We start from the raw sequence: 10,425 nt of genomic DNA, 5'->3' as shown, positions 1-10,425 counted from the left end.
TCTAGGTGACTGTTAGGAGGATTTGTCACATATTCCTTACCTTGTGGACACATTGTATATACATTCACATATATAAAACTAAAATAATCATTATACATAATTCCTATAAAATGCAAGTCCTGCTCATGCGTTAAATCTAGAATAAAGTATTATGATTGTTAATTTATTGCTACAAACAGTTTTCTTGCTAAATGTTTCATATTAATTTGTTTGGTTCAAATACTGCAGCATAACAAACATTTGTATAGAATATAATGTGTTTAATATTACAATATAAATAATTACACCACCTGATGATCAATTTCGTTGATACGAAGAAAGAGGTGCAAGGAAGATAAAATACATTTCATACATCAAACTATACATTTAAAAATGTTAAATATTTATACAGGATACTGTTTCTCAGTCAGACATCATGTTTGGAATTTTCTAGATATTATTTTCCTTTCCTCTATGAATAGCGGCAGGAATCTTGAATTCTGCATGCTGGTATTCCTTTCTTATAGCAACCTAAAGAGAAAACAAAGCTCTATTTTTTAAATGTGTATATTAAATTTGCATCCAAAGTATTTTAAGAATCTAAGTTTATCAAAAATACCGAAAAGGGTTGGCATTATTTGAGAATAATATTGATAAATAACTTCTGTCCATATTCTGCTATACACAAGGAAGTTCTGACTGTACTGTAACAGTAAGAAGGGTTGTCAAAGTCCAAGGTGGAAAAGAAAACAACACCGTATACTTTGTAGTTTTGATGAAAACCTTATCAAATATTAAATTTGAAAATACGTCAGTAGCTGTAGTCATAGAACACAGTTAGACACAGTTTTAACACATCCTGACCTTCCATCCATGACCCTTTGTGTATATTTATGCATGTATATGCCTTGCGTCATTTTACATTCATAATAACAGCTTATAGTCTTGGATATGGGGAATTGAAAACATTTGTTCTCAAAAACGATCCCTGCATCATATACCAATAATCCCCTATTGGGTGTTTTCTGACAAAGCGCCAAGCTTTTGAAGAACTTATTGTTCAATCAGAGAACTCGAAATGGTACCATTCACTGAGCTCAACAGTACTATTTAAATCTTCAACGAACTCAATCTCAAAACAAATCCTGCTAAATCAACATTTATTCATTACGGTCTACGACAAAGTCAGTCAGATTAAAGTCCAACAGTCATGCTGGATGAAACTGATATCGACGAGGCCTACTCAAAGAAATTCCTTGGAATACACCTAGATCGGGAGTTGACGTGGGATTTCCATGTATACAGTGTTTGCTCAAAGTTATCCTCAGGAATCTATATATTGAAACAACTATCCAAATATTGCCCAGCCGGGTGCTGATGACGGCATATTATGGAGTAATCTACCCATACCTCTCCTACGGATTGGCTTTGTGGGGAGGTTGCACAAACACAACCTTTTCCAGATTGTTTTCACTAAAAAAAACACACACACAGAATAATTGCAAAATTGCAATGGAGAGAGTCGTGTAGGCCAGCATTTAAAACTTTGCAGCTGTTGACATTACCCTGCCTCTATATTTTGAAGGTGTGTCTTTTGTAAGTACAAATGCGAACATTTAAGAGGTAGTAACGTACACTCTTATTAAACCAGAGGCAGGGACAATTGCCGCACTGCGAAACACAGGGCGGTGGTTCATGAACGCTTGCCTTCACAGGCAGGTGCTCAATTTATCAAAGACTGCCAAATTCCATTAAAAGTGTAAATATGCCCAAGGCATTTAAATATATATGGGACATATGGCTCATCTGAAATCAGCATTAATCCGTGCAGCATTTTATAATACAGACGAGTTTTTTAACACAAGATTGGGAGACCACTGAATTGGCTGACTGACACTGCGGCTAGAGTGGACAAATTCGAGTGAACGATTAAGATTAAGAATGGAAACTATTGAATGTATGAATGAGTCCAATTGTCGTGAATGAATGGTAAATTTTAGTTAACATATATAACTGACAATTGCAATACAATTTTGTACATTGTTGTGTACAATAAAATATTTATTATTATTATTAGAACAAAACTTGATAAGGCCTTTTTTTTACATATGTTGGTGTTAGAAATGAGCAACTGAGTAATCACCAATTACCAATCACCAATTCAGTGCAATACAAGGTGGTATGCGGTGCGTAAAATACAAGGTAAAGCAGCGATGTTGATTTAAGAATGATTTAATTTAACTGAATTGAAATACTATTTATTCATATTAGTACATAAAAGTACACGAATGGTGTCTATTACGTACTGTAAAATAAAATTATATACTCTTAGGCTTACTAATTATCATACTATAATTGTGTTAACTAATATGTACTTAATCTAAACAGTCCATCAAAAACCAATTCTAGAAACGCTATTTTACGATATTTATAATCTCATAATCTCAAAATATATTTATAATATGAGATTATAAAGTAATATTTTAGATAACATTACAATTTTAACATTTTTCATTTTTTTATATATGTAGTAAGGTTGGAATAAATAAATATACATTTAAAGGTGAAGATATAATAATGAAGACGTAAAATACGTTGAAAGAATTAGTATAAGTTTTGGGTGAACAATAAGGAGTAAAAGTGTTATTACGTAATTAAGTACTGTGATACTCACGTTTTTGTTTGGATTTCCAGCCGATATACTCATTGCTCCTATTGTTTTCTTTTACAAGCCACTGGTAGAGAGGCTGGAAATAGTCTAGAAGTGGTTGAGCATCCATCACTCTTTGTCCTGTAACCTTCTCCAAGGCATCCGGCCACACATGAGATTTTCCCAAAGCCATCATGCTCCTACCAAGAAATTGGTGAAGTAATGGTGTTTGGTTGTACTATTGTCTATCAATCTATTATATTTAGAATTTTATATTAGAATGGAATTTAAATTAAACTGGTATAACGATATGAAAATTTGAGGTGTGGAACTTTGGAAATAGGCATTCAGGTAATAAGTTGCCGATGTATGATTTTTAACTGTTCAAATAACGTACACCAGAGTTTATACGTTTTAAAATGAAAGTGTGCCATGCAAACGCTTCCTGAAGCAACAAACAATGTGATCACATATTTTATTCCCTTCGTATATACCAAACTTAACAACTGCTACCATGATCGTGGTAGTAAATTTCCGGTAAGAGTTTTATTTTATTCGATAAAGTAGAATAAAAATATAAATGTTATATAGATAGATTTTAAACTGTTCTTTCCTGTTTCTTTGCATGATTTTCAGCAGATTTAATAATCTTTTTAAAGCAAAGAATCTAGAGTGGAATGTAAATAAAGAATACGTGAATATTTAAAATATCTAGATCAATTCAGTATAGTATATCACTATTACCCTATATGACTGTTATAGACTTCAGCAGTGAGGGAGAATGCCTCTTTACTCGGTATTGTGACTAGAATGAAAGATCATGTTTTCGTATGAAAGATAATAATGTATATAATTGGAGAACAAGTAACTAAAAGCAATTACAATTAATTTTTGCATGCAAGAAATAGATAAAATGTCTTCTTCAACTCTTATAAATGATTTTCTTTAGCCACTAAAACTATTATTCCAGGCTTGAAAATCTTTTTTTGTAACGGTAAATGAGATTAGAAATTATGTCATCATGATTAATTGTAATGTATTGATTTACACCAGTCTTTACAAATACAGAGTGTCCCACGAAGAGGTTTAAACGTTTGATTTTTATATTACTTACCCATTAATACAACGAACATTTTCAAACTCTAAACAACTATTAAAGTAGGTTTTAATGATATTCTGTGAAAATTAAAGCTCCCTAACAATTGTAGAAAAAATAGTGACATATTGAACATTTTACTGTTTTGCTTGCTGTAAATATTCATTTTTTGTCTACCTGATTTGATTACTGTGTTGCAGTTTTAAAGAACAGGTGATAATAACTCTCATTGTAGAAAACAACTGTTTGATTGAAGAATATTGCTTGTGCTATAAAACATATCCTAACCTCCTCCATAACAGTATTACTGATATGGAAGTTCGATAAATGGTTTTTAATGTTGAACAAAAAGTGAAGTGTTGTGCGTGGGCTATTGCTTTTGGCAACATTACAGAAGCAATTAGACAACTTTAGGTTGCCTACCCAGGAATTGAACCACCTAACAATAACTAAGGGTGGATGTGTCGTAAAAAGTACTCTAGAGGATCAAATTTAATGAGGAAAGAGAAATACTAGTATGTCCATCAAAGCTCCGCTCTCCAGGTAAACCGAAATCACTAAGGCAGGTTGAACTTGAAACTGGTGTTCCCAAGTCTTCAGTACAGAAAATAATGAAGAAAAACGAAATTACATTTTTCAAAAGTCACCTATTCCATAATCTTCCCGAAGATGATCCGGACAGAAGAGTGGAATTTTGTTCTCTTATCATTGAGTTTCATGACCTACGTCCTAATTGGCATACTCAAATTGTTTTTTTGCAGACGAGTCCACTTTCTAGCGCAATGTTACTGTAAATAGGCATTGTTGTAATTATTACAACACCGGTAATCCACACATTCATGAACAGACTCTACTCAAATCAAAACGAATTCTTATTTGGGCAGCTGACAGTTGGAATGGGGTTCTATCTCACGACATTTCAGACAGTACAATGACTGGGAATAGGTATGATCAGGTTTTAAATGAACAAGTCTTGCCTTATTTTACGGTTGCAGAAATAGATCAAGCAATCTTCCAACAAGATGGTGCTCCTCCTCATTTCGCAAATCCTGTCAGGGGATTACTAAATGACAACCTTCATAGCCGTTGGATTGTCAAGGAAGTGATTTTTTGATTGGCCACCCGATCCCCAGATTTAACTGTGTGTGATTTCTTTCTATGGGGTTACTTAAAGGAATAGGTTTGTACTTGTAGCTTCAATAACGACGAGGAATAAAATTAAAACAACCAATTAAAGAGGAACTTCCTCCGAATACCGCAAAATTGTATTTTTTAGTATAGTTTTTCAAAATGCCACCATTTTGTTTCAACAACCTGCTAGAAAGCTGAAATTTTCACAGAATATTTTTAAAACCTATTTAACGAATTGTGTAGAGTTTGAAAATGTTCGGTGCATAAATTGGTAAGTAAAATTAAAAAAAAACATTGAAACTTCTTCGTGGGACATCCGGTATATAAAATTTCACACTTCTTGAATGTCTCTGCAACATTTAACTCATTTCCTTCCCAGCAAAAAAGCATTTTTGCTTTCTTTTGGCATACAAACTTATATTCTCTATCTCACAACTGGAAGATACACTCTTAGTAAAATACTATTCTTACCATACTGTTCTCTCAGTGAAAAGATAGAGCGAATAGATTTGGTTTGGTTTTTAAGTTATATTTAAATATACCAAAATTTAAAATGATTCAGAATTAGTTTTATCATGTTTGTGATGACCAAATACGGTACATGAAACTCTGTGAAACGTGACTAATGTATTTTAAAGTGCTATAACCTTCAAAAAATGTAATTGAGTTATATAATATATATGCCAACCAACAAAATTATTTAATATTTTTAAAATTAATTACTATATAAGATATAACTAGCCTTAAAGAGCCTTATTTGAGAAAAGTTTTTGAAGGGATTATGGGTAGGAAATGCACAATAGTTTTAAGATATTGTGTTATTATCATTTATATGGCCAAAAAGAAACTATTTTGTTGTTCAATACTTGACAAAGCAAAAACTCTATAGCCTTGTCGAATAAGCTAATAATGTACAACAACTAAACTTAGCGGTATACGTAACTGTTAAAGTATGTTCATTAAAAGCTGATTCATTAGAATGTTTAAAAACTATTAAACATTGGAGGTACATTCAATCCTGGATAATTTAAATATTTTTAATTGGAAATCTTTATAGTATGATCTTTACTTCCAATCCCATGACATTCCTCTGTATGTAATCAAGTGCGCATAATTTGAGATATAATTCACACATTTTTTATTGGTTTACTGAACTTTGAATTATTTCAGTTCCAATACACAAGGTTTTTGCAGTTAGATTGTCTTAATCATATTTATTGTTAATAAGGAAAGAGCCATTACGAAAGTTCGCACATTGTCTTTTCCTACAGAATCTATGAAGACTGTCTTATTTCAAGTGTGTTCTGCCATAAAGAGCTTTTAACTTCCATCTTATACCTATGAATAACTCCCTTTCAGAAGGAGAGACGGCAAATTGAATTTTCAAGAGGGATCCCTGTTAACAGGGTCTTGTCTTCATTATTGCTAAGAGTTGTCTTTATTTCCATGGTGCTTTCATGATTTGGTACCAGAACCAAGTCACCTAATTATACACCTATTTACTACACCTGATTATATCTTGTCAGTTTATTCTCCATTTCGTGAGATTAGCACCAGCATTGAAGGAAAATCGTAGAATATTAACACTGTCCTGAACTGTTTAGAAGTCTTAAATTTATACACGCCAGAATTAAATTCGTACAGATCTTTTTCAACCCCTCAAACTAAACTACGGATCACAGTTAGTGAGAATGAAAGTTTTATGCATATGCAGGTTGGCATATAATAGTAAGTCGTTGAGCATGCTATTCATCTATATCTATTCAGAATTTTTACCTTCTTTTTAGTCCTTTCAGGAGTTTTGTCCTAGATTTTTATTACTTTATGTGTTCATAATAGTGTTATAGCACACGTATAAAAACAGACTTACTTCAGTTTGTTACCGGCATCGGGTTTCTCGTATATATCACATAGGTACAGATGATTGCTTGTAGAATTATTTGGATCATATTGCCCAGCAGCAATGCACACTGATTTGTGAAGTTGAAACTCTACAATTCCGCTCACAACGTACCTGAAAACGTACGAGTTTTACCACTTATGTCTAATGAATTAGCTAGTGATTACCACGCAGAACTGATAAGTGAAGGGTTACAAGTTTGGTCCTGCTCAGGTTCACCCTCTCACTTAATATACCCTTGTTGGACAAGTGACAATAAATTTCAAATAGAGAAAAATACCAGTTAAATAGCTGAACATATCGTTCAAAACTATATAATTCACAATTGTACTTTTATATATTCTTTAACTTTAATTCATGGTTGAGTATAATATTTAGAATATTCAGTAATAAAGGTGGCGTATCAAAGCAATGATGCCAGACAGCCCAGCACTTCCACTGCATGGAACAAAACTTCCCCTTCGGCAAACCCCTGGTTTAACATTGGTAATAATTTTGAGAGCTGTTCAAACCTACTCTGATATTCTAAACACAAAACCAAATTAAAAATGGACTGTCTTGTGATTTCAACCGACGCTACCAACTTATTAAATATGTAATGATTGAACAAAACTGTTTTTGCAATATATCCATTAATTGATCGATCTGCGATCGATACAGAACGGGGGTTTTATGAGCTTAGAAAAGCTTAATGAAAAGCTTAGAGTGAGCGAGCATTTTATATCAAGAGGTTAGCTCGCAATGAGGAATACCATTTACCTAAAAGAGAGATCTGGAGTGCTCCATCACAAATTCATACATATTTGAAAAAATGTAACTGTTATAGGTTATTTGGACTTAATATTATTATATATTAAAAGTATATTGTATATGTATGGTTATGTAAATGTCTGAAACTTAGTAATATATATTTTAATAAAATAAACATTGTATCTTTCTAAAATATGTATGTATTTTTTTAAACTAAAAATTGATGTAACAGACTTACTTTATTCACCTAATCCAAACAAATATTTGCTTTATGAGGTGTTCGCTTGCTGTATTAAACCCACCAATAATAGAAATTTTGTTTGTTTGTGTAATGTAATCTCTATTATCAAAAGTTACATGAAACTTTTTAGAGCTTCTAAACATATTTAAAAGAATTGTAACTGCGTAATTCTTGTTAATTTATACAACCACTTATTCATTACTTGCTGCGTTTCAAAATCTTAGTTTTTTTACTGAAAGGAATTTCTGCAAAATAAAATAAAATGGATAATTTTGCTCAAAATTTTAAACTTTTGGGCAATGCTATCTTTTAACAATGTAAACCATTAATCGCTTGACACAGATTGTGGTGAATGTATACTTACTGCTATTTGGCACCTCTTAGCACCTATATTTAGTTTCTTATGCCGTATCCTAGGGATAAGATTATTATAGAATGTAACACCTGCTTACACCTTAAAGCATTTTGGGTAACATCCATATTACTAGCTAACCATGTATCTCACTTCATATTTGATTAATATAAAGAAATTCAAAGCTATTCTATTTGTATGGCCAACAACAATAAACGTGCACAGCTGTAAATTGAGTACTAAATCTAGAAGCAAAACGGTCTTACATGATATACTGTAAGTCAGCATTAACATGGTATTTGGCTCCAGGATCAAAGTCAGTGTCATCTCGATCTACAGGCGGTGCGACACCTTGTTCCTTTAACCTGTAAGTTTGAAAGCCATTCGTTATACATTGATACCAGAGCCGCAGCGTTTGACGGGCCCCACTGCCCGTTCGGTAAGTCAGCATTAACATGGTATTTGGCTCCAGGATCAAAGTCAGTGTCATCTCGATCTACAGGCGGTGCGACACCTTGTTCCTTTAACCTGTAAGTTTGAAAGCCATTCGTTATACATTGATACCAGAGCCGCAGCGTTTGACGGGCCCCACTGCCCGTTCGGTAAGTCAGCATTAACATGGTATTTGGATCCAGGATCAAAGTCAGTGTCATCTCGATCTACAGGCGGTGCGACACCTTGTTCCTTTAACCTGTAAGTTTGAAAGCCATTCGTTATACATTGATACCAGAGCCGCAGCGTTTGACGGGCCCCACTGCCCGTTCGGTAAGTCAGCATTAACATGGTATTTGGCTCCAGGATCAAAGTCAGTGTCATCTCGATCTACAGGCGGTGCGACACCTTGTTCCTTTAACCTGTAAGTTTGAAAGCCATTATGCATTGATACCAGAGCCGCAGCGTTTGACGGGGCCCACTGCCCGTTCGGTAAGTCAGCATTAACATGGTATTTGGCTCCAGGATCAAAGTCAGAGTCATCTCGATCTACAGGCGGTGCGACACCTTGTTCCTTTAACCTGTAAGTTTGAAAGCCATTATACATTGATACCAGAGCCGCAGCGTTTGACGGGCCCCACTGCCCGTTCGGTAAGTCAGTATTAACATGGTATTTGGCTCCAGGATCAAAGTCAGTGTCATCTCGATCTACAGGCGGTGCGACACCTTGTTCCTTTAACCTGTAAGTTTGAAAGCCATTTTGCATTGATACCAGAGCCGCAGCGTTTGACGGGCCCCACTGCCCGTTCGGTAAGTCAGCATTAACATGGTATTTGGCTCCAGGATCAAAGTCAGAGTCATCTCGATCTACAGGCGGTGCGACACCTTGTTCCTTTAACCTGTAAGTTTGAAAGCCATTATACATTGATACCAGAGCCGCAGCGTTTGACGGGCCCCACTGCCCGTTCGGTAAGTCAGTATTAACATGGTATTTGGCTCCAGGATCAAAGTCAGTGTCATCTCGATCTACAGGCGGTGCGACACCTTGTTCCTTTAACCTGTAAGTTTGAAAGCCATTTTGCATTGATACCAGAGCCGCAGCGTTTGACGGGCCCCACTGCCCGTTCGGTAAGTCAGCATTAACATGGTATTTGGCTCCAGGATCAAAGTCAGAGTCATCTCGATCTACAGGCGGTGCGACACCTTGTTCCTTTAACCTGTAAGTTTGAAAGCCATTCGTTATACATGGATACCAGAGCCGCAGCGTTTGACGGGCCCCACTGCCCGTTCGGTAAGTTAGCATTAACATGGTATTTGGCTCCAGGATCAAAGTCAGTGTCATCTCGATCTACAGGCGGTGCGACACCTTGTTCCTTTAACCTGTAAGTTTGAAAGCCATTATACATTGATACCAGAGCCGCAGCGTTTGACGGGCCCCACTGCCCGTTCGGTAAGTCAGCATTAACATGGTATTTGGCTCCAGGATCAAAGTCAGTGTCATCTCGATCTACAGGTGGTGCGACACCTTGTTCCTTTAACCTGTAAGTTTGAAAGCCATTATGCATTGATACCAGAGCCGCAGCGTTTGACGGGCCCCACTGCCCGTTCGGTAAGTCAGCATTAACATGGTATTTGGCTCCAGGATCAAAGTCAGAGTCATCTCGATCTACAGGCGGTGCGACACCTTGTTCCTTTAACCTGTAAGTTTGAAAGCCATTATACATTGATACCAGAGCCGCAGCGTTTGACGGGCCCCACTGCCCGTTCGGTAAGTCAGCATTAACATGGTATTTGGCTCCAGGATCAAAGTCAGTGTCATCTCGATCTACAGGTGGTGCGACACCTTGTTCCTTTAACCTGTAAGTTTGAAAGCCATTATGCATTGATACCAGAG

General features: G+C 35.5%; 1 protein-coding gene across 1 annotated transcript; it reads right to left on the bottom strand.

The window, feature by feature from the left end:
- Positions 1-235: 235 nt before the first annotated feature.
- LOC124369569 (angiotensin-converting enzyme-like) lies at positions 236-8,589 on the bottom strand. The gene is made up of 4 exons (XM_046827596.1): positions 8,366-8,589; positions 6,727-6,870; positions 2,654-2,829; positions 236-510 (listed from the first exon to the last, which is right to left on the bottom strand). The coding sequence occupies exons 1-4, from the start codon at positions 8,587-8,589 to the stop codon at positions 452-454; spliced, it is 603 nt and encodes a 200-aa protein (XP_046683552.1). The 3' UTR covers positions 236-451.
- Between the last annotated feature and the right edge of the window lie 1,836 nt (positions 8,590-10,425).

The sequence above is a fragment of the Homalodisca vitripennis genome, chromosome X, assembly GCF_021130785.1.
Source record: "Homalodisca vitripennis isolate AUS2020 chromosome X, UT_GWSS_2.1, whole genome shotgun sequence".
Classification (NCBI taxonomy): Eukaryota; Metazoa; Arthropoda; class Insecta; order Hemiptera; family Cicadellidae; genus Homalodisca; species Homalodisca vitripennis.
The sequence above is the reverse complement of the archived record's forward strand: the minus strand, read 5'-3'. Positions and strand labels throughout refer to the sequence as shown.